The sequence below is a fragment of the Aythya ferina genome, assembly GCF_964211825.1.
Source record: "Aythya ferina genome assembly, chromosome: 13".
NCBI lineage: Eukaryota > Metazoa > Chordata > Aves > Anseriformes > Anatidae > Aythya > Aythya ferina.
In genome coordinates this window covers 2829133-2856832 of record NC_140311.1, presented here as the reverse complement: position 1 = coordinate 2856832, position 27700 = coordinate 2829133, and the positions used below count along the sequence as shown (strand labels likewise).

Genomic DNA, 27700 nt, shown 5'->3' with positions numbered 1-27700 from the left:
TCAGGTAACTAAATCCCCCTACTGGCACAATGTCTGCACTAAGAGCTTTATTACTGCCATCCCAATTTTGTATTGCAAATTAAAAAAAAAAACAAAAAAACTCCTTTGGTAGCACCAGGGAATATGACAAGTCAAGTCATCAGCACACACACGTAGGATTTCAGGAAATAATTTTTGAGACAGAGCACGCACAATCTACATATGACAGGGATGATTCACAGGTTACAACTCACATTCTGCTCCCGCAAGGCCAGGTACAATGGCAGCGTGTCCGTATCTGCTCGAGTGACGAGCTGCTCGGTCAGGGAGCGTCTCAGCGGCTAGCTGCGATGTGCATGCCCAGCTTCAATAACTCCCATGTAATCCAATAAAAGGCTTTCTTCCACATCATAATTATTTCATTTCTGTAAAGCGGCTGCCCAGAAAGGCTGTGGAGTCTCCATCCGTGGACACGGTCAGAAACTGCCCTGTCCTGGACAACCTTCTCTGGCTGACCCTGTTCGAGCACAGGAGCTGGATGAGATCTCAGGAGGTCCCTGCCAACCTCTCCAGCACTAGGACTGCACCACGTACAATGGCTCTGGAACTCCCTAGAGTTATGCTGCAAAGTAATTTTTATTAACTTTATGAATAGAGCATTCTGCTTTAATTTCACTGTCTGTGTACAGGCTTTGAAGCAGCAGAACAAAATGACTCAATGTGCTGCTGACTGCAAGCAGCGCAAGGGCATCCTCAGCTAAATGGTATTTTGCTACAGACTGGACAGAATTGCAGATGAAATTACACGCTGAGAATTTCATGCACTTAATATGGCTGTGGAAGGTATCTCAAAATTAAGGACTTCTAGAAAGCCATGCAAGTATGTTTAGGAAATTTAGTTTGTCTGCAGCAAATGGAATTAAAAACTAAGTTTCTGAAGTATTCCCAAGCCTCTCTTCCAAATACTGGAAATCACTTTTGAGTTTTGAAGAATTCTACATACACACAAAAGTGTGTATTTACCAGCTATATTGGTCCTATATTAAAATCTAATTTCTACCTCTGCTTACAGGGCAGTTGAAATGTGGTATCACAAGAGGACTGCGATGAGAAGGGCCTAAGGCTGGGACCACTACTAACAGTGAGTGCCAGCAGCGGGGATCGAGAGCATCAAGATTCTTTAAACTGAAACCAGAACTACCTCTGTCCAAAACAATTAGTTATTAACAAGGTTCATCCTATGAGAGAGAAAAATGCAGAGGTGGCATTTGAAAGAATATGTGCAACCTTCTGGCACAAAGGACATCTCTTTTTCTTCGCACAGGAAACCCTTAACAGTCCTGCAAGCTGGTGAGGTGTATCAGGTTGAGTCTTGAATAGAAAAACTGAAAGCAAAGTGCACTGATGATGCAAAGCGTGACATATTTCAGTACATTCTAGTCATAAACAGACTAGACTGCACATACTTTTAGACCAAATAAAATAGGTAACATCTTAATTCTAAAAACACGCTTTTCACTCAAAGCCTCCTAAGTAATTTTTCCTTTGTTTTCCTTATTCAATCAACAGGTATTTAATCAAAATTATCTATTTCACAGAAACAGCACCATCAAAAAAAAAGACAAACCACCAGCATTATAGATGGTGACCACAAATTTCTAGATCCACCTTATGCTTTATATGTCACATGTAACTAGGCACAGTGCTGAGGGCAGCTGAACTTATGAACTTAAGTGGAAAAAGATTTCTAAATATTTAAATATTCTGATCCATTGATATAATACACACAGAAAGGACCTACACTAAAGGTCAGAAAATTAGTTGAATTGCTAGGAAAATGTGAAGGAACATATATTAAAGATCTTTTCAATACTTATTGTGCAAAATTATGCTTTGTAATACACAATATGTTATGCCTATATGCCAAATATGTGGCCTGCTAGCCTTAACTAATGCTGTCACCAGAAACCTTCAATTAATGACAATACTAATGGAGCTTTATGTAGCATTGATAAGAGACTGCATCCATACTATAGCTAGATAACTCAAGTTGGCGTGGTTTTTTTCTTTCTTTTTTTTTTTTTTTTTAATATCTTACAGCTAAAAAGCCCATTAATAAAGAACAACCTAACAAAAGCAATGTTTGTGATGGCATTACCATACTTTTTAGTATAAGCAAAAATAATCTCCCTTCTACACAACTACTAAATGCTTAGGGTTCTAACATATTGCTGCAAGCTATAATGGTTATAACTGTTAATCCAATACACCTTTTATACAAACCCATAAACACACGAGTGGAAAAATAGCACAGATGTTCATCTCTAATGCAATTTCCATTCAATTTCCTAAGTGCAGTCCCTGTGTGCAAACTAGCTTAACGTTATGTTTAGCTTGCAAATTCTTTTAATAAATAATGAATGCAATAAAACTGGTAGATCAATGGCAAGCTGAGAAATCATAAAAAAAAGCCTTTTGTGCTCATGCTGTTGCCGATTTCAAACTTTAATCCAGCGACAGATCGATACTACTTTTTCTTTTTAACCCATCACATAAATAGCAGATAGACTAGATGTAGGTTAAATGCTGTTACCAGATATCAATTTCCAGAAGCTTGATAAGATCGTCAGACACAATTGCAATTGAACATTTTATACCTTAACATACACATAACAACATACACTGCTAAACAATCTGGTTTATGACACCATGCGGGAATAAAGCAAGCGCTATTCATTCGTTTGGGTTCTTACTTTTTGGGGAAGTGGTATTTTTATCCAAGTCAATAAAGGCTCTGACACACTATATTTTAATGAGCAAAATGGGCTTAGCAGGTCAAGATGTACTGACAAGGAAATATAAGCTTCCCACACTTGCTAATGACAATAAACTTTCTCTGTGCACACGAACAACCTAGCTGTGCTACCAGAAAGAAAGGAAAACAAACAAATTTAAGTTTTACAGAATTTGGGTATCAGAGCTTTCGAGGCAGATATCAAAGTATGTAAACTAACTGGGATCAGTGCTTCTTGCAGGCTGCAGAGTGGGGAGGGAGAGTGAACCCCATCACACAGCCACTTTGGATACGACGCTTTACGAAGAGGCAACAAAGACCAAAAGCGTATAGCCCCAAGGGACAGTGCTAGCATCAAGCAGGATAAGCCTAAATCACTACAAATTATTACTAACTAATGTACCTGTGCACAGTGAAACGTTTAATCATAGCATACATCTTGCCTTAGCTTACACCAAGAACACATCGCAGGCTGCAGTATCCTAACTACTTGTCTTTTTTGCTATTTGTGTTGCTCAAGTTTTTAATACCCTTAAAATACTTCATTTCCATACACTTACAGGGCTTTATTACACAGATAATCACACAACTTTTACAAGTTTGCATCTATTTTCTTTTACAGATATTTTACATGAAGGATTTGGATAGCTTTGTTCATAACTTCAGGAAACTCAAAATTACAGTCTCTAGAATGTGCAGAGAAAAGATAAAAGATCCTGCGTTCACCAAGAACAGGATTAGGCCAAAAAAATAGTGCCTGCAAAAATGCCAAATCTGCATACTTCTTCCATTGGTATTTAATAGACCAAATAAACGGAAGGAAACAAATGCAGGTTTTAGGCAAAAGCGTCCCACCTTTGAGGAGAAGGACTCATATCCTAAACTACTTCCAAGTTCTTTGCCCTTGTTCAAGCAAACTTTTATTGGTAGGAAAGGGAGGTTCGCCTCAGTGAAGTCAGAAGGAGTTTCTACAGCCCGGATCTCAAGAGCTTTATAATGCTGATACTGACAAACAGCTCTTACATAGCCTGCTATCAATGACAAGAGCAAGATGCAATTTCAAAACACACCTCTGAATGCTCACTTCGGTAATTCTGTAGAAAATATTTAAGGTAGGAAGATACGAGCTTCTTACTCTGAGGCCACTGCCCTACAACCAGCCACGATTTTCTGTGATCTCTGCAGCACTCCTCGGTTCTACCAAATTTCCTTTTCGCCTGCCTCGGAAACAAACGCGCAGACACAAACAGGCTGCGTGTCCAACAGCAGCCCAGTGTGAGAACGATTTCCCATCTACAGGGCTGGCCAGTTCTGGAAGCTTGCTAAGTATAATGCTATTGCCACACGTTGATATATTGGCGAAAGGAAGGCAAATATAACAATGCTGCAGCTTAAACTCATTTGAATAAACTGTGAATTTCTATTACATATATTGTTTCCTTTATCAAACTGGAACTACTGGAGCAAGAATACCAACATAAATCTAGATCTGTTACAGCCAGTTTCCCCACTTTATTCTCAGAAGCCTTAATGACAGCGAGTCAAAAGTTCTTCTGTTCTGGGGAGAGATCAGGGCAAGCAACGTTCTTGATAACTTTTAATATCTTAAAAATAAAGCATCAGAGTAAGAAGTGAGGTTTAACAAACTGATGGAAACAAGTCACAAAGCACTATTCTACCTTCTAAAGAAAGGGAAGGAAGACCGCAAGTGTTTTAATAAACACTGAAGAATAAAAGGCAATAAAACCTGTGCGTAGCCTACTTGGGAAATAGATCTTCATTATTCATGGCAGAGTACTTTACACTTTGTGCAGTCTTTTCCAGAATTTAAAACCCTTCCACAAAGACACATTCCAGCCTCTTTTATGATTTGCGTTCCACAGGTTCTATCCAAGATAATGGCTACCAGGCTATTCAGATCAGAAATTAATGGTGACCGACAACTTTTCTAACATATCTGGCACTAAACGGTAAGTCAGACTGGGAACACAATAAACTGGTTTTCTTATTTTGCATCTAACAGATGTTGAATCCAGATGTATTTAAGTCTAAAAGAAACAATAGTAAGTTTTTGGTTTTTGGTTTGTTTTTTTGTTTTGTTAAAGAAAGCCTTGCTTCAGCCTGTAATCAATTTGGACATGGCGATATTCTATTTATAGTAACACTTTTAACATGTTCTAGTCTTATATTATTTATTCGGATCATTCCTATTGCAATGAAATATTAATGTCGAGAAAGTGGTTACTCTATTAAGGAGCTACCTATGTTTAGATTTTAATATTGATCTCCGCTATTTAGGAATAATTAATCATTCTATGTGAATCTGTATTTGCGTGACTTTGTGTTGGAATACTGTCCGAAGTTTAGCATCTTCCCCACAAGAATGTCACGATTAAATTTATATTCTGCCCTATTCCTAAAGGCGACTTAGCTATTCTAACAGAAGGGGGAAAAGGGGATACCGCCACTTTAAAAGCTTCAATCTCTTTGACATTGCTGGCAGTGTATGGGAACATTAATGCATCTGTCATGATAACAAGCTAAGAATAACATCTAGACATCAAACCGAGCAGAGAATCCATCTGAAGTGATTCATTCAGATCTGTCTCATTGATTTATTAAACACAGGGCAACATCTGCAGCCTCACAGAGCCGCTTGGCAAAATTAATGCAAGATCAATTCAAATGGAAAAAAGTGCAAAAGAGATAAATCAAAACACAATTTGCATGCAGTTCCACAATCAGGCTTATTGGGTGCAAATGCTCAATTTCCCTCCCAAAGCAAATGAGTTTAAATGTTGTTTTATCTTTGTAGAATTGTGTGATTTGAAGTGACAGTGAAGAGTTCTGCAGGTTGAAATGGTGAAAAGAAAAAAAGGAGAAGAAATGCTTGCAAAGACCTTTTGAATATGCAACGAGAATATCATTAATACCTAATTGTTTGGCTTTTTTGTCTTTGCTACAAAAACACAGTATTTTTCAGTTGTACAAGTCTCAGTAGAAAATTACATATGTATTATGCATATACACATGCAGGAAACATACAAATACTCCATCTTGGAGGAAAAGCATGTTACACTTCAAATGGGAAGCTCTATTGCCATGAAAAGAGAAGGGAATGTTAATCAAGGTTACTCCAGATTAGATATGCTTCTGATGAAAACGTTCAAGTATTTCAGTACTTTTGAAGAAGCACAGACGTGCAATATGTCCAAAAAGAACTTGGGGTGTTTTTCTAGAAGTATAATTAGTTCACTCAGAGAGTGGAAAAATTCACTTCTGCCTCTCTTTACAGAATTCACTGTGCTGGTGCTAACTCTCAAGAGCATGCTTCAAGTAAATCTCCCCTCAGAGGAAGAAAAAGGAAAGAGAAATTGATCATTTCTTATTTCAATATGCCACTACTTCCAAAATTCACTAGTTTGGCTGAGTCCGAATGCACGCTAAATATTTACTTAGTCAAAGAAGTTTATGTAATCAGATGTCCACATTTAAAAATCAATACACACAGGAGCTCTGTGTGGTGCTACATGACTAGATTGCATTAATTATAATCTTGACATCCTTCTCCTTATAAAAGACTGAGTATTGCTGACTATTGGGTAGCTTTTAATAGACAACACAACTAGACCCTCATTATCTCATAAAATGCCTGCATTTACTGCTTAACTTCATTTCTAAAACCTTTCCTTATTTGTGAAAAGTCAAAGTAATTCAAAATATTAGCTGAACTGGACACTGTAAATCGTAACTAAAATAAGCCATGTACTAAAATGCAGTTTTCTGGGGAGTATTCTCTCTCGTGGACTGTTTTACCTACTTATTTAATGAACAAACCAGACCAGCATTGCCTTTTTTCAGCAGAAAACAGCCATCAAATACAGAAGCCCTGCAGAAGACGTTATGATCCTACTCATATTATTGTGATATTTAAGGACTGATGTATTTACTGTCACAGACATGTTCTCTCCACAGTTCTATTTCATTTTTTAAATGAAACTTGATCATAGTCTTCTACTTCAAGTAAACCTAATGTTTTGCTACAAAAATTAAGCATTTGTTCCTCAATTTATGTAAACTTCCAAGATACCACAAATTAGTAACTAAATCCTGGAAGCATGTTGTATTCACCATGCACTTCAAGATGCTACTTGCAGTGAAATGAATGGTTAGTTTCATTTTACAAACCTTGCTCCCAATGTAAGTTACACAGCACTCTTTAATGACGATCAAAGTTAGGAATATTTTGTTTATGTGTGAATGCAAATTACACACATGCTGTTTACGAAATACAAAGGTCAAAGATGGCAGACATAGGTAAGTAGCGTTACAAACACGGAACATACGAAAACTTTGGCTTACACATGTTTCTCTGCATTTCTGAAGAGCTCTGTAGACAAGCTCAACTAAAAAAATAATCCAATAGACTAAGCAGAACTAAGATCTCTTTTTTCAATTATACATTAATTGATGGTTTGCATTCCAACTGAAAGACAATTAAAAGCGTACACCAATGTAAGAGATGGTGATTTTTAAGAGTCAGCTAACATACAGAATAACAATAGTCAAAGTTTCTCATTGCTTTTTCCAACAGTTTTTGAGTTTAAAACCGTGCTTCTACAGCGTTCTGAATTAGACATTCATTCATATCAATTAACAGCAAAAAGAGATTACAAGAGCAATGCACAATATTCTCAGTTCAAATTTAATTCTTGAGTCATGCAGTGGAACAACATGTATTTAAGGGTTTGTTGTTGTACTGTTTGTTTTTTTTTTTTTTCCCTAACAGAGGACTTGTTTTTCCAATACTTTACTTCCCAGATCCAGAATCTAACTACTGCATACGCAGTCGCGAGCAGTCCCATCCCATTTTGTTAGTTAGGTACGGTACCACACGCCGCAGTGGTTCCCAGGTCAGCTCACAGCAAATGAGAATGGCATCACATGTATTAAGCTATTTTTATCCAACTTTCTGTACCATGAAATATGGGCTGTTCCAAGACCAAAAAAAAAATCTTTAAATAAAATGATGAGCTAAGCGTGATAGAATACAATTAACATTGTTAAGTTACAATACTTGAGAAAAGTTTTGCCTGAGCTGATAACATTTATCATACATTACATCTAAAACCACAAAGGCAGTAATACATTGGTATCAGTAGGTCATTCAAATTAGGGGCATTTTCAAGAGATATAAGCAAAGGTGAAGCGATGTTTTAATAAGCAAGAAGCACTCGAGGAAACGTAACGGGATCTGCTGCTCCTGAACAGGTAGAAATCAATAGCGCTTTCGTAACTGGGCTCGAAGAGCTTGTGCTGACATACATGTGTTGAACGTCTGTCTTGAACAGAGAGCTCTGAATGCGATCAGACCGATTTCTGCCCCATTTGACCGATTTCTGCCCCGTCTGACCCCCCCGGCAGCGCTCCCACCACATCTCCAGCCTCTGCCTAGGTGCTGGTGGCTCCGGCTGCTCCGCAGAGCCCTCACCGCAGCCCCCGCTCCTGCTCCCCGGCCTCACTTCTCAGCCGCTGCTTTTTCCCAGAGCGGTCAGAAATCTTGGCCAAAGGAAAAAAAAGAAAAAAAAAAAAAAAAAAAAAAAAAAAAAAGTCGTGAAACACACGCTTTAAGCAATTAGCGCTCCAGCACTTCTTGATCTCTAAACACCGGCTGTGAGGGAGCAGAAAGCATCAGATCGCACCTACAGGCTGCGTGGCCAAACCGGGTCCCCTATTTCCCTGAGGAAAAACTTTGGTCAAAGAGATTTTTAGCGGAGCGCTTCGTTACCAAAAACTCGCAGCCAGGCGGGGCTCGGACGCGTTTCGGGGCGGCTCTGGGCTGCCGGGGACCCCCCGGGGGCGCTGCCAGCGCCTGGCCCCGTCCCGGCTCCCGGCAGCGGCCGCGGTGCGGGGCACGGCGGCACCGGCACGGCACCAGGAGGCGTTACGGGCACAGGGGGGCACCCCTGAGGCGCCCCCGTTAATTAGGGCTAATTAGCGGAGCCGCTGTCCCGGCCGGGACCGCGCCGCTGCTCGGAGCTCGCTGAGGGAGCGGCCGGGATCAGGATCGGGCCCGGAGCCGCTGCCCGGAGCCCGGCGGCACCCGGCGGCTGGGGGGGACCCGGGGGGCTGCGGGGGACCCGGGGGGGACCCGGGGGCCGGGACCTGGTGTCCGGACCCTCTCAGAGCCGGAGCTGGAACCTGCGGCGGTGTCACGGGCACGGAGCGGAGAACTTTGAGGGAAAGGAGGAGAAGCAGGGGAGGGGGAATGGGGGGGGGGGGAGCGCCCGAGGTACCGCGAAGGGAAAAGTTTGGTGGGGGCCGGCCGCAGCCCCCCAGCCCCGCGGCGCTCACCTGGCGTTGGTGCAGTCGTTGTACAAAGTTTCGAAGTCCTTCCTGGTGATGAGCTTGCAGCGGTTGACGCCGGGCTGGATGGCGCCCAGCCCGCGCAGGATGCGGACCTGCTCCACCGTGCACACCACGGGCGATATATCCAGGCGCTTCAGCTTGGTGTACACCGTGTGCAGCCCCCCCACCAGGTGCTTCAGGAAGAGGTCGAAGACCTGCGGCAGGCAGATCAGCTCCTGCCCCTCCACCAGGAACGAGGCCACCTTCACCCCGTGCAGGTCGACCATCTTACACTCGTTGCCGCCGCCGCCGCCCGCCCCGGCCCCGCCGCCTCCTCCTCCTCCTCCTCCTCCTCCTCCACCACCACCTCCTCCGCCGCCGCCGAGGAAAGAGTTGACGAGGCTGTTGGTGAGGCGCGGGGACTCCGCGGGGCTGGAGTACAGCGGGTCCGCCCGGAACAAGCCGCCCGAGCCCCCCGCGCCGCCGCTGGAAGTGGCGGCGATGACGGGCGGCGCGGACACCGCCATGGCCAGCCCGGCGCCCGCCGCAGCCCCGCGCCCCCGGCGGCACCGCTCCGCTCCGAGCCGCCCCGAGCCGCGCGCACCGCCCGCCTGCCGCGCGCCCGGACCCTCCCCAGCGCCGCCGGGGGGCGGGCGGGGCGCTTGACGGACGGCGCCCCGCAGCCAATCCGCGCCGCTCGCCTCCGGCCCGGCCGCCGCGATTGGCTGCCGGCCGGCGGGGCGGGGCGGGGCCGGGCGGGGCAGCGCCGGCCGCTGCACCTGGGCCGGGGGCGCGAGGCGGGAGCCGCGAGGGGGGGGGTCGGGGCTGAGGCGGCGGCGCGGGGCGGGTGCGTGAGGAGGGGACGGAGCCGCGTGAGGCGGCCGTGAGGGGCGGCCGCTGCCCCGCCGAGTCCCGGCTGCCCCTCGGTGGGCTCGGAAAGTTTGGCCGGGCCGGGAGGGGCGACTCCGAGGGGATCCCCGTGAAAATAACCGAGCGGGGCGCGCAGCCTGACTGACACACAGCTGGCAGCCGGGGCAGGGCGCGTTGCTGAGGCGATTTTCTGGCTGCACCTAGGTTCGACCGCGCTTCCCGCTCCTCCTTCCTATCAGCATCCTTTCCTCCTGCTCGCCTGCACGTTGTCTCACTTTTTTTCATCTTCCTTTCCCTACTCCTTCAACTTCTCCCTCTCTTTTCTTTTTTATTCTTCTTCTTCCTCCTAAAGCATCCAGTAAGCAAAGCGAACAGAAAAGTAGAGACGCAGCTGACAAGTGGTGCCGGCGGAGCACTGCAACTCTTCCCAGGACCACGCCGCCTGTATGTGCCATCCTCTCCCTCCTTTTGTTATGCCTGCTGGTGGAGTTTCTGCAAATCCCTTTGTGCAAAAACCTGATGTTTTTGCATTTTGAGTAATCCCATTTTAGGCGAAGGGAGATGCCTGTATGCTAACTAAGTTGCTATATTTGATAAGCTGAGTGATCTGCTCTCTGGAGAAACCTGGTTTTCTCTCCATCAGTGGTACGTATCTTTTAGGAAGAGCCCCTGCCCATTTTAGGCCCCTCGTCTAGCTGGCTGAGACTAAGGCAGAATTTTCACATAACCTAGGGTGAAATGAAAAACTTCAAATATAATGAATACCTTTCAGTGAGAATACTCCTATTTTGTAACTTTCCAGGATCGGAACCTTAGATTGCAAGTTCTGTGAGGCAGGGGCTATCTACTTGGGCAAAAAGTTTGGAGCGATTTAGCCCTGAACTTATCTGGGATTTTTATGCACCAGAAATTATAGAAATAGCAAGTAGCTGACTTAAATAGAAACTTTAGGGGGTTAATTTACAGGGCATAATTGCCATTAGGAGATTTAATAAATCAGGTTTAAGCATTTCGCGTTGGCTTTGCCCTTTTAAAGACATTTTTTACTTTTGAGATTAATGTGACAATCAAATTCCACTGTGAGAATTCTTTTTCCTTTTTGACTTTAATGTCTTCCATAAGCTAAACATATTTCTAAATAAGACAGAATTTTTGCAAGGCCAGAGGAAGCCTTGCGCATCAGCACCCAGCAAGTTGGAGTGGCGTGAAGCAATATAAAATCATAAAGGCTGTAGTAAAAACAGTACCCTTGAGAGGTGACTATCCATGGAGAGAAGAAGTGCTCTTAAACTAAGAAAATGCTCAAGGTTTGAGAATTAATACCAGGCAGCTGTCCAGTTCAGCTAAGCATATACAAATCAACTACATCAATGAATATTTTTATTTCGCTGTAATTTTATTTCAGAACAAGGCAAAGTTACTAAAGCCTAACAATCATACGGTAATATCTTGTCATTTATAAAGTATCCAGATGGTTTATTTGAATGGAGTCCAGCAGCATGCAATTTGATTGTACGTCTCCCTATAGCTTAAATAAGTATTTTAGAATATTTCTTTAAACTTCAAGTTTAAATATTTTTGCTGATTTCAGACTGGCATGCAAAATAGTTTTTTTAACACTGTCAGCCATAGAAGTATTAGCGAATTGTATATTATCTGCAAAAATTGGCCATGTACATATGGCAAAATATCGAGCAAAGGTTCTATTTGTTTGCTTTTGTTTTTATCATCATTACATATGCCCCATTGGATTGAAATGTTAAAGAGCTCTTTTTGTGACGCTACAGAAGAGAGAGAAGCCCCAGTCCTTCCAGCTAGGGCCAGTCAACAGCTTTCTGTAAATTACTTGTTGCCAGCTGGCAGAAATGGGGCTGCTGGCTCACGTGGATCCTGTAGGTGAAGAGATGGGTGATCCAACTGACTAGAAGACAATGATAAAGGGCAGTTTTTGAAGTAATATGTTAAGGAAATAACTAAAAGTAATCATTTTGTTTCTAGAAGACTGGAAGGATCAGTAGTAATGTTTGTCTTGCATCTCAGTTTGCTGTACCCAAAGCTGAGGTAGGAAAATTAAAAAAAATAATAATTAAAAATGAATTCTGTAGATTTATTACATTAAGATAAATGATCTTGTTTTCCCTCTTGTTTTCCCTCTCCTTCTCTTCCTCACTATTTCTCTTTCTCCCTCTCTCTCTCCCTCCCCCCTTTTTTTTGTATAAAGAAGTTTTGCAGACTTGATAGACGTATGTCCAGCGCACGGAGGTTATTGAGAAAATGTTAGTTTTTAGCAAAGATCTTGGATCTCCCTCTTGTATCTGGAGGTTTCTGAGATGTAAATGTGAATGTAGACTTAGGAGGGTCAGAGGCAACTGGGCGCTCTCTTTTTTGAAGGACAATAAATAAATAAATAAATAAATAATTTAAAATTCTCCCAAACCATAATGAAATGAAACACCATTTTTGAGAGTTGTGGCCTGACTGGAGCCCTAGTGATGATGATACTCTCTTAGTCCTGAACAAAAAAAAATTGCTCGGGGCCTGATCTAAGGCAGTCTTTGAGTTTCTGTCATGAACATGCAAGCGACTGATGTAGCTAATTCTGAGCACAGGTTTAAAAAGAAACAAAAAGCTTTTTGTTTTGTTTTGCTAGATTAGTGTTTAATGCCCTTGGTTTTCAAGGGAAAGAGTAACCATGATTATATTAACAAACGTAGGCCACCAATACGAAAAAATGAAGGGATTGAAATTAGTATGTCATTCTTATTACCCACATTTTTCTAGATGTGCTGGTACTTGGCACTTGTATTCAATTTATTTCTGACATTTCAGTAGAGTTTTTTTTGGAAGTGTGGATTAAAACTTCCCACCTAAACATCAAGGATTTTAAATGAAACTGATGAGTCTAAATGTCTTAAGTATCAATAGAAAAATGATCCTTTCTCTTATATAATTAAATGTATTGTATTAATGTGTGCATAATGCAGAATCAATAAATAATGAATTACTGCTGATTGTAATTGAATGTTTTCATAATTTTATTGTCAGCCATGATAAATAATCAGTACATTTATACTGCATTAAATTAATTAGTGTGTCATTTCTATTACATACATCAGCAGTGAAGTAATGCAGTGACATCTGTTTCTAATGTTTTAAAGATGTGGTATTCCTTATTAAGTAAAAGGAAGAGTTATTAGAGGTATTTCCTGTGATTGGCAGTTATACTGGTACAATTGAAAGAGATCAAATAAAGGAACTTGCTCTCTTGGCAAATGCTGCATTTCAACCCCCTAATGGCAGAGAGCAGCAGTGATTGGAGTGCATTTTGCTTCTCTGGGCTTTTACAAAGTCCTGCCCGCCTTGTTACAGAAGGTAAGAGGGGGTCTTCTCTCAGTGGTGCAGTCAGGAAAAGCTCCAACATGCAAAATATTTAATGCCTTATAGAATAACCACGCATCCACATTCGTTTCTGTTACCTGTTTTTCTGCCTCGCTCCTCTGCGTTTGCAAAGGAATGCCCTTACCAGGCACTCATTAAAGAGTAACAGCTCAAGCCTGTTTCAGCAGTGGACACTCTTACGTGGATGCATCTGGGCTTTTGAGTCTGTGTCTTTGCTTGGAAAAAACACGCATTTGGCATATCTCAGCACTTTGACACCACTCGTGCTGATGTATGTTATTTGCAAAGGAAATAGAAAACTGAGTAGTTACTGCAAAGATGAGAACTGAAAGGTAGCAGAGTAGAATATGAGGAAGGGAATAAATGCAAAGAAAAATACAGAAAGAAAAAAAAAATAATGACCCTGGTTATTATCAGTTGGGTAATCACGTAGAAGCAGGGTGACATGAAGTAAAATCCACTAAGTAACAACAGTTACAGGCTGCAGAATAGGTCTGAGATTCTTAATTAACGCTGTCTTTTCCAAGATACTAACAGACATCCTTATTTTTTCTTTACCATTACATCACCTTTAAAGAGAACAGTTGGGAAGTCTAATGCTAGGGCTTATCTTGCCCTACGTTCTTCATCCATTAAACAGCTTTTAATTTTTTATACTACATCATATTTTATACTATGCACAACATAATATCTAAGGAAAATAAAAACAATTCAGAATAATTTTGATCTTTTCAGTGCAAGTCTCACTAACTGCTTTCAATGGGAAACTCAAAAGCAAAATCAGAACTCACTGACTACCTTTATACAAATTTGAGAGAGTGCTATCCAGAGCCACCATACGCATGCTGCAGTTTGTCCACGTGGGTTGCTGTGTACACACTAAACTCTAGGCTTGGTGTGACTGACAGCAAGCTAGCTCACTGGCAACGTTTATACATTTATTAGTCTGAGCGCTCTAACATTAATGTTTCAGCAGTGGGTGAGTGCATCTGCAGGCTTGCCTTCTGCGCCATAGTAGGGTGTGATTTTCAGCCTGCTCTTTTGAACAGTCCTCAGTAGACACAGCCCTAGAGGTGAGCACTCCAGGTCATAGTCTGGACTACTCAACAGCTCAAGCTTCGCTTGACACGTGAAGGATTTGACCATTTACTATAGGAACCTGAGAAAATTAAAGCACAAAAATACTCTCTCAAACCAGATTCTATCTACTCTTCCTATTAATTAAAATTTTACTTAACTTCTATAATGGAAGAGATGTGACCATTGATGCTTGGACAGTTACTCTTTGTCTAAATGATGTGTAAATACTGTTCTCCATGAAAGCAAGTAACATGTTTGTTGTATAAAAATCTGGGTAGTACTTTAAGATAATTCAACTGAAATAAACAAAAGATTCAGTTGTTAATGATTCTCTACTTTAATCTGGATTTTGTTTTCAATTGAGGATAGAGGACAGTAAAACTGCAAAGCCAGGACCTTTAATGTAATAAGGCTGTTTTATGTGAGATACAATCATCATTAAAGTTTAATATTGTTTGCACCTTTTCTTCTTCAGGGAGAGAACTTAATGCCGTTAGATGTATACTGAAGTTAAAACACACTTTATAACAAAATGTACTATGAACACAATAATATGAACTCAAATATATTTAGTAAGTCATTATACCTGAATGCTTGTTAATGTCCCCAGAGGAACAAGATTAACCTCATCTCTCATTCTGTGTACTTGCAGGTCAGCTAAAGAAAGCAAAGATTTTCCTGCACTGTCTGTTCAAGTACCACAACCCTAGTCTGAAGGCACCACCATCTAGTGGGATAAGAAGGTATTTGATTTTCCTTATATTTTTTGGCATTATTATTATAACATGGACACTGCATTCTACCTCAAGCAACAATTAAAAAAATACATTATTATTATTGTTGATGTTATTATTATTATTATTATTATTTATTAAACTTACAAGGCTTCCATGGACATTTCATTAATTCTCCTATCTTCTGCCCAACAGCAAAGTACTTTCCAATAAAGATCTTAAGAGCTGTTTCCGTGAAAATAGGTTTTCATAAACAAAATTTTATCAATGAGAAAATAATTTATAGCTATCCAGACTCAATCAGAAGTGTAATTGATTTATTGAATAAATATTTTTAGTATTTTATTGAATCTACTTTGTGGAAATCCAATTGGCAGAATTATTAATATTGTGTAAGTAATTATCTTGAGCTCATCTTAGTAAAGGTATGTACTTGCAGTTTTCCATACAGCCATTAAATATACAGCATTTGGTTGAAAGTGTACTCCAACCATTAAGTCCCATCAAGAACAAATCTCTAAGCAGAGCATTCATTTGGTCTTAGCTCCAAGAGTGACCATTTAGTGTACTTTGCCTGTACTGATTGATATGTGGGCTGCTACCTGTCCTTATTTGTTGTGGTGGTTTGGTTTTGTTTTCTTTTGTTTTTCATGCACTTAACAGTTGGAAAGAATAATGGCAGGGATTTTGGGGGGTGGGAGGAGGGCAAAACATAAAAGGTGAGCAGTGTGTATTAATTTGTTTGTTTTTTCCCAGAGAATGCATGCATCTGCAGCTGTTATCCTAAGATGCCTCCTTGTGTTCAGGTCTCATTGATCTTTTTACAGCATTTCACACATACAGGGATAATTGATCTACATCACTCTAGACTACATATCTTTTATAAATGTGAGAGTAAACATTAAGAAATCACCATATTTAAAAAAAAAAAAAAAAACATAGATATTTCAATATTTGTTATGTCTAAAACCTTAAGGACACAATAAAGATTTTAATACTTAATAATATAGGTAACATTTTATTATTAAAAATTTGGGCCTGCTTCTGTATTTGTGTGTATTTTTAACACACATGCTACCAGACATTTCAAAGTTTTGCTCTTCTCAAACTAATAGAAATCTTGTTGCTGGAAATGGGCATCAATGGGTATTTTGCATTGCACAAAATTTCTGTTTACTGTCTTCATAAATACTACATTTCTTCTGAAAGCCATGCAGTAGCGTCAATTTATGTTGCCAGTTCTTACTGAAATTGATACGAAGTTTTGAGTAAAAATCAATGGAACTGGTCCAAACTGGTTGAGGTGGTAGATGTCATTTTCACCCTTCATCCCTAAAACACAAACTCAGGAAGGTTAGAGACATTCCATTCAGAATGCAAATTAACAAATGTATGAATACCCTCATGTGGAATACTGTTAGTGGTTGATAAAGTTCAGGATGTTCTACCTTCTGCTTCTTTTTTAGAAGAACACAAATCCTAAATACCTCTGTAGAAGACAGTCTAGGGTGTACAGAGCAAAGAGCAAAATTAAGGCCAGTAATCTGTAGCACTAGCAACTCCTAATTTCCCACAGACTTTGTAAAAGTCTTTCCTTCAGTGTTCTGATCCATTTTTCAAGCTCCCTAAGGAGTGAGCCTGGTCCTGAAACCTTTTTGCCACTTTGAGATAGCTCTTGGTCATACTTTTTCATAAAAAGTGTTGTCATGTCATGGATTTAAGGGTATCTTGCACCCTGGATGACTGTAAAACAAATAAATTTCTTCAGAATTTTTCTAGAGAAAGGTTCTATAATTTGATTAAATTATACCCAACAATATTTTAAAGATCTTATTATTTTATATATTATTATTATTTTAAATGACCAGTTCTTTGTATTTTTTCACAAAGACTATAGAGCATATTTTAATATAGACCTTGGGATTTGAATAACATTTTTCATAAAATGTAAATGTAGGATATAGATTTAAATCTGGCCTGGCACATGGGACCCACAGAGTACAAATCGCTAATGGACACCAATGTGCAGCGTACCCTAATGCCATCAGACTACCAAAGGGCAGAACCCATCTGCATTTCGTACACATAATGGTACACCCTGGACATTAATGTATGTTATTTAATGTTGCATCCAATTCTATTGTTTAGCTACAGCCTTTTATGACCTCCCAAAAAAGATGTACTCAGTACATAAACAACTGTATAAGGGAAGCTTAAATTCCTGACATTATAGAGTTATCTGCGACTCTAAACTTCGTGCCTCATTACAGGACAGCATAAAGTAAAACAGTAGCTTCCAGCTTATGTGTGTACACAGAGCCAACTACACATCATTGGTCTCTTACTTTGTGGTAGGGAGATAAGTGATTTTTAGTTCAGAAGAATTATTTTCTCTTTATGTTGATAACAGATTCCATTAAAAGTTTGGAGAGTAAAGGAACCAAATAAAATGAATTAACACTGAAGTTTAACTTATGGGAAAACCAAGTCCTCATTTATGAAAGATGCCAAGCATCAAGAATTGTAGCTGTCACATCAGCTGTGATGATCCTCTGTTGCGAAATGCATTCTTTTCATTGCAATTTCAAAGTTACCCAGGCAAATAGCAATTACAAAACTTTTATTTATATTACTATGCACAGTATAAGGTCTTTGTAGTCTTGATTGCTCCTCTGTGATTTGATGTGATATAAACTCAGTAAGAACGAAACTGCTTCACCTACGCATTTTGTTGATCCAAACCCTTCATAATTGTCAATACTGATAAACTCACACAATATAGATTTGCTGGTGGAAGACATGCTTTTCACAGTAGTAACAATAACATGGAATACATAATTAAATATCACCTCTATCAATAAGTGTATAATTTAAGTAGGAAAAAAATATTAGTAACGTTCTGTATCTCTAGGAATGCAAGATCTACATGCAGTTCCAATTTAGTAACTAATTTTTTGAATGGTATCTTTGTCTGAATGCCCTACCACTTAACCAATTTGCACATAAGTAACCCTATTTAAAATCCTGTCAAGCAGGCCACGCTCAGGATGAACATTACTGTTCAGAAACTCTTAGGAGCATTTTGAAGTGCCATCACACAGTATCAGTTTACCCTTTTTTTCTGTACAATTTGATTATATTTTATTGAAGAATTAAATGAACATATGCAATACTTCTTGATTTGACTTCTTTTGAAACATCTTTCCACCTTTTAAAAAGATTACAATAGCTTCCATGAAAAGTTCAGACTGAAAAAAGCAAATGAAAAACCCTAAGCGCTAAAGCACAAAACAGAAAAGAATTGCAGTGACATGTGAAATGTGTTAAAATTCTTCTTTGAATCAGTCATTTAGACATACAAAGATAATGATGATGATTATGATGACAATAATTATAATCAACTAAAATTTAAATTCATCCATTTTCTTCTATGCAAATACCAATTATATTTCTTTTCTTTAAAATGAATGTGACCATTTTAAGTAGTTACTCTTGCAAATCTTCCTAATAATCTGCCTCAACATTTACAACTGCAGTGTTCTTCTGGGGGGGGGGGAATCTGACTCTTCTGGCTTAACGAAGGGGCCCATATAAGGGTCTATATAAACTGTATAGAATTAATATTCATCTAGCACCTTCAGAATCTGAAGAGATATGACCTATTCTTTCCTTTTATTTACTTAATCAAACAGAGGAGGCAGTGCCACTCAGAAGGTGCTAAATAGGTACAAAAACAGGGAGTGAACATCATGTTCCCATTAGTTCTGCTTTAGAGTTTCTGAGTCATTTTCGGTGCACAGCAGAATTAAACAAGTATAATGGCTCAAAGTCTCTCTCCCCTTAGAGAGTCTGTGATAGAAAATTGCTCTGAGAGGTATGGTTATATTTCTAGGAATAATCAGAATTTGGGGAACAATTAGCAATTCTGCTATTGCGGAAATTAACTTATCAAAGAACTGCTACTGTTTTGAATGGGTCTATGATGTAACCATCCACTAGGACTGACAACCACCAAGCCTAGACCTTACCCCCCAAAACATGATGTGACAACAAAAAGGAAAAAAAAAAGTCTTCTAATTAGTACAATGTATTATGATTTGTTGCATTCCAACCTATAATTTTTTACTCAGACTACAACCGGATTTGACTGCTCCTGTTGTTTTAGCTTTACACATTATCACTCTCTCTGTATAAGAGCATGAACTGGAGAAGATGCTTATTGTGGTCATGGTGTTGAAATTCAGGTTTTAAATGTACCGTAATACTCAGTTGCATCACCACCTGAAGACAAATTAAAATGCAAACATCTAATAAAAAACATTAAGTACTTTAATATTGGTGACCCACATAATGTTTACAGTATAAACATTCTTTTCCTAGACACATACAGCTTAATTAAAGTTTAATAAGTGCAGTGTGGATGTCTTAATTTCTGCACAAAAAAGCTAGCATTTAAGTAGCATATACTGTGTTTGGATTAATGAAAAATAGATGTTAAATCATAACTGTCCTTTCTGAATTCTCAAAAGCATCACTGCGCATACCCTGGCACCAGTTTCAAATTTCTGAAAGAAAAAAATCTGCTCTCAGAGGCAAGCTAAGCAAAACTTAATTTCAAATTTCTTATCAGTGAACCACTGTTTCTACTCTCTGGCTTCAAAATCCCAAACAGATTTTTTAAATTATAAAACTTCATTTAATTCTAATGTTGTGGGGGAAATGTTTTATAAGGAGGCATTTCCTGTGTATGGCTTTAGTAAATGTACTTACTAAAAATAAGAGGTGATCACACCTCTTTCTTACAAAGAAGACTGACTGATGGCTGTAGAAGCTGGTGGCTTTCTTTTTAGTCACAGTCCTTTTAATACTACAAAAATTCTCCCCAAATCACCTTCCTACAAGTGACAGCTATTTTTAGGTATGTTCTTTCAGGGGTGAATAGAGTAGGAGGGTCTTGCAGCTCCTCTTGGCTGTATCTACCCTCAGCTAGGCTAAGAAGTTTTCACCACTGCAGCTGTAAAGCCTGAACCAAGTCTCTGCTTTCACTGCAGAGCACTAAGTGCAACACCAACAGACCCCACACATTTAAACAGAGGCAAATTCAACCTCAAACACTGATTTTCATTGTTTTTATTCATCTGCTTTCATCATTTCATAGTTGTTATCTTCTTTTTTTTTTTTTAACTTAACTGATACAACTGATAGCTTGCTTTACTAGCAAATTGGTCCCTCTCTGTTATTCATTCCTAACTTACAGGTGTCTCTTGGATACGTTTTCATGTTTGAGTCCTTAGTGATAAGTGTGTCTTAACAAGAATCCAAGCCTGCAAGAACTCATTTTATCTGGGGCCTTTATAGTCTTTTGTTTATGGTTTCTCTGGTGAAGTCTAAGTAAAAATACTGCATATGAGACACATCAATTCACTTAGCTTTATGGACTACTTTAAACCCTTTTAATTATATGATAATATTTATGGTGAGTTTCCTAAGGGAGCCTTTTCAGTTTCAGAACTTAAGAGAGTATAAAACAAGACTTTTTCTTTTCAGCCATGTCCCATTTCTGATTTTCAAGACTGGAGAAGAATACTGTTTAAAAAAGATACTCAAAGATCTTGTACTTTTTTTTTTTTTATTCTCCTTAAATGAGGAACTAGAGCTTTGCACTCTGTGGGTTGTATTTTTTTTTTATTTTTTTTTTTGTGATATGCCATGTTATCTCCCAGACCAACTAATGTTTTCTTCATTATTTGCGTGCACACTTTTAAAAAAAATATATACAGTGAGATAACTACTCCTACCTCATGTTCAAAGCAATAAATATTTCATCTCTAACTGTTTTGTTTATCAATTAGAAGAGATCTAAGATGTAAGACGCTGAACTTTGCATGATAAAACTTGTGTTGACTGTAAGGAAGTAAAAAGTATGCCCTAATGGCTAAAGAGTTTGTATTCATAAATTGGCAGCAAGCCTAAAGGAATGAATAAAAGAAATGAATAAATAAAAGGGATATTTATCGAGAAAAGAGGTTAGTTTTTCAAATGAGCTACAGTCTCCAGAGTGCTGGAAAAGGCATATTTTTCCTAAACCCTGAGAACACAAGCCTGAAAACCTCTTACTATGCAGTAATAACTGCTTCAAGTAATATTGCAAATGAAACAAGGCAGTAACTGAATAGCACTAGACACACACATTTACTACTCTTGATTTATTGCACCACTTTATATATTCTTTGTAGGGCTATATATCCAATCAGTTTCTTTTTGTCTGTTGTTTACTGGTTATTTCTGAAATACCATGATTGACCAAGATGTTAGAAGCTGGAATATACAAACAATGGAGTTGCTAGGACGAGAAGCACCAAACTCTGATTTGTAACATCCTGTTTTATAATTGCATAATTACAGTAATTCTTACCAATTTACGATGTTATTGATACTGAATTTTGTTGTCATTTTCAGCAGATGAAAAGAAACAGAAGACATTAGTTATTAAAAGAATGATTGAAAAATGCAAAGTTAACACTTAGAATATATAAAGAAGAAGCTGTAAAAACATAATTTGTTACATATACAAAAGGCATATATTCTAGAAGAGTTTACAATTTAATTCCTTACTAGCATGGATAAGGTTCAACTGCGTATATTTTAATATATTTAACTTCTGTTGTTTGCTTTCTCTTATAATTTATCCTTCATTAGTCAAGAACAGTCCTTGTAGGAAAATGGCTTACTTTGTAAAAATCCCTTACACTTGTCAGGGATCCTCCTCAAGTTTACTCAGTGGCAGGCAGGCTCTGTTGGTTTAAGCCCCTGCTGAAGTTTCTGAAGAAGCCTTACGGAATTTCACAGATTTTCTCCAGGTTTCCTCCATGTAACTTCCTAGATCTCTCCTGCATTCTCAAGCTGACCACTAATTTTTCTGATTTTTGATCAAGGCCCAGAATCTTTAAAACTTGCAGGAAACTGAGTGAAAACTTTTAAGTCCTTGTGACTCATCTTCCCATATGGGGACAGCCATGTATTTTTCAGTCGCAAAAGTGGTCATGTGTTGGTGGAGGAACTACAATTTCTTAGGTTTAATTTCAGTACTGCTTTTTCTTTGGTTTCAAGCACATATATGTTATAGTATCTGCATTATTTCTGCAGATGAAAAAAAAATCTTCCAGCAAACCTATTTCTGAATTTATTAGGGGATTGTTCATACAAAGATACCACATTTTTCCAGTTTTGCTGGAGTCATTTCCAAGTTGATAATTTTTCTATTTAACAGCCTACACATTTGATGAAGAATACACAGGGTTTGGCTTATTTCACATTTGGCAATTGAGAAATCTGTTTTAAGTGAGGAAAACAGAATTGCAACTCATGCCTCCATAAATCAGTATGATTTACGTGGCTGTGGTTAGACAGTTTCCTTACATCTTTTGTGGTTCAACTGCCATGGTGCTTAATCCTAATTAAAAATCCACAGTATTTCCAGAATACATTTTTGGCTTTTACATCAGCCTCTTCTCTAATGCTAGGCAGGAACTGCCTGCTGCACAGTCCTATATATGCAGTGTGGATATTCCACACTTCACAATTATCTTGACATCAGTGTAGGAAAACTGATTTTGCCATTTTGTTGACCAGTCTTAACTTGGGAGCTCTAATAATGTTGAATACATTTACAGAATGTGTTCATCACAATTTACACTGTGATGGTAAGTAGCATTTTCTTTTATTCATTTGAATAGGAAGAACTGGTAAGCCATATACAGTGTAAAGTCTGAAATAAAAAGGTTAAAAAGTGATGTGCAAACTTCTGCCAGAAACACCACCTTGTCAACGTAGTCTCAACAACCTCTTATATATGGCAAAGAACATTTCACCAGGGAATGTAAGGAAACTTCTGGAGAGGAATACATTGCTTTAACAAATTACACTGTATAAACCCAAATCATTGTCACAAACTCCTGATTATTTTTTCATTGACACATACAAAAAAATTTTAGTGTTTTGCTTAAGTATATTGAGATTATTTCAGTTTTAATAATAGTTTACACCATTCTGTGTCAATCTTAGTAGTACTACAAAATACATATTTTTTTATCAAGAGAAAAGATGCAGAATGAAGATTAGGAAGGTAAAATGGTGTTTTACAAACATGCCTAAATTATTAAAATAAACAAACAAACAAAGACCACCACAAACACTAAAAGAGAAACACAGCAATATTAATTCACATACCATACCAAATGATTTTAGTCACTGTTAAAAAGCACTGAGAGAAGTAATCTGACCAAATCAAAAACTGAACTTCCACCACATACTGCATATAAATGCACTAACAGCATGCTTTTAGGGTAATGTAAATCAAGATACAGTCTGATTCTACTACCAGTAGTTCACTAAATCTCCAGTTCCTAAAGAAAGTTTCCTCCATGTCACTAAGAGACAAGCAAAAAAACAGCAGCATGTGAGTCACCATCCTAGGTTCATCAGCTATTTCAAGCATGAAAGAATAACCTGTGGCAAAAACATTAACTGAACTTTTCAGCCATTGCATAGACTATCTTATTTATCCTGCATACTGGTAGTTTTAGGACTCCTTAAAAATCCTTAATGAAGCTGTAGTGGAGCCTTTTTTGCATATTCTGCCAGTTGTGCTGGACAAAGCAGACTGATCAAAGCTATGATCCTGTTTCTTTCTCCTCTGTACTCAGTTTGTACAAGAATGTTTTGACTGCAATGAGAGACCGACAGAATTCTTGAAGAATGTTGTTAATTAAAGAATTGGCAAAAGAGACTTGTTGCTTTGCATGCTTACAGAAGTAGAGCAAATCTAATTCTCCTTTCCCATCTCTGAAAAAAAATACAACTTACTCCTGTTTTAGTAATCAAAGTGGAAACTTAATAATTAATTTCAGTGCTTCTTAGTTTGAGAAGCTGGGTTTCATTTATATATGTATATATATATATATATATACATATTTTGTTCACTGGCCTACCAAGGCCAAGATTACTGTATCAAAGGAATTCATATCAATGGGAATTTGGTATCTACATATGAATGAGAATTTGCAGTTTAGGGTTTAATCCCAATTCTGTTAAATGACAGGATTCATATGACTGCAATGGAGATTAGGTCAGGCCCGGTGTGCTAACACCACTGTACTATCTGTGAAGTATGGACAGCCTTGCACGATCGTTATGAAGACAACAAAATGAAACAGACTGTACGATGGCTGGCTCAATTACACTAAAAAACCTCTGATTAAAATAAAACCATTAAATAGGTATCTACATTTTCAGTTGCACTATCTGTAAGATTTAAGCAGGATCTGTTGATACAAATCAAGAGATTGTTACTGTTGTTCTCAGCATTTATTTTACGCACCAGAACTTCTCTAGATTAATTAAACAGAATAAAAAGAAGGAAATAGTAAAGTTTTGACATGCCAAACAACATTCCCAATATAATTCACTTTGCTAAACACAAGAGTGTTCACCCACAGCTGAATAATTTATATAATTCCAAGAAAAAGGAGTACAGTATTTTGTATTAAGTACAGTTTGCTATTACAACTCCCCAAATTATGAATAGCACATCTCTTCCTAAGGAAGTTCAGTGTGACAAAGCAAAGGCAAGTTATCTGTCCTTCCATGGATTTGATAGTCAAATGATCATTTAGCAAGTCTGAAGTCTGAAATCTATAATGTGAATTAGAACAGTGCACGGTCAGAACAGTGTCTTATTGTAGAATGTAAGGAATAAAACACAGATAATGTGTTTTGTGGGCATAATTGGGAACAAAGACAGACCATTGCAAGCTGTGTTAGGGACAAGTTAAAATTCAGATAGTGGTAACAAAGAAGAAATGTGTATCAGAGTTTAAAAGAAATTTGTAAACAAATATATTTTCCCAAACATGCTTGAATGTAGAGTGGCTGTTTCTGTAGTTAATGAACAATCTAGTTTGTGCATGCTTGAGTGACTGACAGTTGCATAACAGCAAACTCTATATGACAACCATGCATAACTTCAGCAACACACAAACATTTTCTTGCTGCCTGAACTAATGAGCCATTTAGTTGGATAAATCAGGTTATTCAATAGATGTTTCAAGCAGCTAATAGGCCCGATCCTGCTGCTGCGCCTTATTCAAACTGGTACTCAAGGAGAATTAAATTCTATATTTACCAAGTGAATAATAAAAGAGTGAGATTTCACACATGAAGTCGCTGCAAGATAAAGACACTATGTAATTAAAATAAATAAATAATCATAGTGTGAAGTATTTGTTTTTTGCGTTTAGAGAAGGAAATATTTGATCTGAGAACAGATTTTGAGGTATCTACAAACTCCATAGTTCTAATACTGATTCTTCTTGCTTTTTTTTCTATGGCCTTGGACTTCAGTGTTTCTATTTAGAAAAATAAAAACTCATAGTTTATGATTTTTTTAATAAGATTACTGTATTTCAAAAAAGCATTTTTGTAAAGTTAGACACTAACTACATAGACTTTAAAATAAGTAAGGTAGCTGTATAAGTAAGTGAAAATCCAAAATAAAAGTTAGGAAGCAAAAATCCAGGTTTTTATAAGGTAGACATTTTGCTTGAAAGCAAAGCAGGAAAACTTGCTTACAGGAAAAATATTTAGAACTACTAAATGTAGTATCTTAAACTGATCATCACTTTGCAATATAGGATTGTGAATTATTTCATAAAACAGAAAAACCTTTAATACAAATGGTTAAAAAATAAATTTAGTCTGGTCAGCGTGCATTCTTGAATGCGTTTGGCGACTAATTGATGAGGCCTAGTTTTATAAAATATAGGGAAATTCTGCAATCAGACCACAGGATGTGCAGTTTAATTATGTTGGTGTGCATTTCTATTTGTTTCTAATGTAGAGGATCTATTGGTAAAATGAATGCCCATTTTGTGGTCTGTTATGCAGAAAATGTTTAATCCAGTGTTTGATTTACTCTGTTAAATCTTCTTTATTGAATGTGCTTATTCATCCATGCAGAATTGGGTATGCTGCTTTCTGTTACTATGACATTGCAATTAAATAGCTAAAGAGAAAAACATGGTAAGACATTTTCTCAAGGTCCGTGAAATTCTCATAAAAATTATTCATACTTACATATTTTACTTTTATGTTTGTTGATATTAAAAATGGAAGGCACGGGAAAATATTGGTGTGTTTTGTGAGCTGACAAACCTTGCAGTTAAATATCCTGAATAATCCATTTTGTCAAATAAATAGTACTAAGAAGAATTTCTGGTCCAGTGGATAATGATTGTCATCATGAAATAGGATCGTACTGATTGCATCTTATGAATGAAGCTAACAGGAATTCACAGAACCAAACAACAGCATTGTGGTGGAATAAATACTTAAACGCTTGAGAAACAGTAAGACATTGACAGAGAAATAACTCAGTTCTAGTGCAGTCCTAGAATTACACTAAACAATAAAAAAAAAGGTTTTCACAATTAAATTATATTTTCATGAGTATTCCTTCTCAGTAAGGAAAGGATGTGAAAGGAGAATTTGTCTTATCTGAACTAACCAATACAGCAATGCTTTGTGCTTTTACTCCAGACATCGAGGTCGGGATGATACAACACTGCAAGAGTTCTGGGGCTCAATATTTTTGTAACAGGTTGAAAGGTAGACATGGCAGCCCAGTTAACAGACTTGGACTACAGAAGCTGCAAAACGGATTTTTTCTTTAACATTTGTGTGGGACGGTTGAAAGCATAAATACAAGGAATATATGTTTTGAACTTACTGCTTTCACATCTGAATCCATAACAACTAATTTCCTCTGTTATATATTAGCATTGTAATGTGGTTCTGATGTTTAAATACATATGTGTATTATGTATTTATATTTGTTCTTGTGCTGTTGAAATGCACTGCTGGAACGTTTTCCGTCCTATGCTGTGGGGTACGTCTGGCAGCACCACAGCGTGCGGGGGGCTCTGGTTTCCATTAGCCGCTTCATGCCCTTCTCCCTATTCTTTCCCTACGCAAACAAGGAGCTTGTAATAAGGTGTTAACAGGCTGCTAGCTGGTTTATTGTTATTATTGATTTAAGGTGCTAAGACTTGAATATAATCATACACGGTGAATAATAGGAAGAGATTAGTTTAAACCCATGGAAGTCATTAAGTGCAAAATTAAAACTTTCTAGAAATTTCCAGTGGGCTGACGTAGCTATTCCATGCCAGGTCAGCGTGCTTACGTTGTTCATCTACGTGTGTTTTTTTTTAAGTATGACTTTTTATTTTTGGTATTCTGTGTCACAAAATACTCCTGTATCCTTCGCCCCCATCTCCCCTTCCTTTCCTCCCAAGGAGAAGGAAGAGGGAAAGCAGCACCGAATGCCTCAGAAGAAAGTTAACATTTTTCTTGGGAAAACTGTTAAAATGGGCTGAGGAAAACGGAAAGGTTTCTGAATACAGCAGCGACCAGGGAGCAGCCCAACGCGTAACGTGGC

At 38.4% G+C, this 27700-nt stretch overlaps 1 protein-coding gene and 1 long non-coding RNA gene across 5 annotated transcripts in view; one reads left to right on the top strand and one right to left on the bottom strand.

The window, feature by feature from the left end:
- Positions 1-9694, bottom strand: part of DACH2 (dachshund family transcription factor 2) — a 283138-nt gene extending 273444 nt beyond the window's left edge. The window contains exon 1 of one of the 3 annotated variants that reach the window (XM_084534682.1): positions 9128-9694. In XM_084534682.1, coding sequence (XP_084390808.1) covers positions 9128-9648 — 521 coding nt within the window. In that variant the 5' untranslated portion in view covers positions 9649-9694. The remainder of the gene's footprint in view (positions 1-9127) is intronic. The other 2 variants (XM_084534681.1, XM_084534680.1) reach the window with 2 other exon arrangements.
- Positions 9695-10006: 312 nt separating this feature from the next.
- LOC311443982 lies at positions 10007-27604 on the top strand. Of its 2 annotated transcripts, none has more exons than XR_014697604.1 (5): positions 10007-10195; positions 10344-10435; positions 11990-12052; positions 15123-15213; positions 26461-27604. It is a non-coding gene; the product is annotated as an uncharacterized lncRNA (long non-coding RNA). The 2 variants fall into 2 exon arrangements; XR_014697605.1 differs by lacking the exon at positions 26461-27604 and adding an exon at positions 24305-26436.
- Positions 27605-27700: the final 96 nt, after the last annotated feature.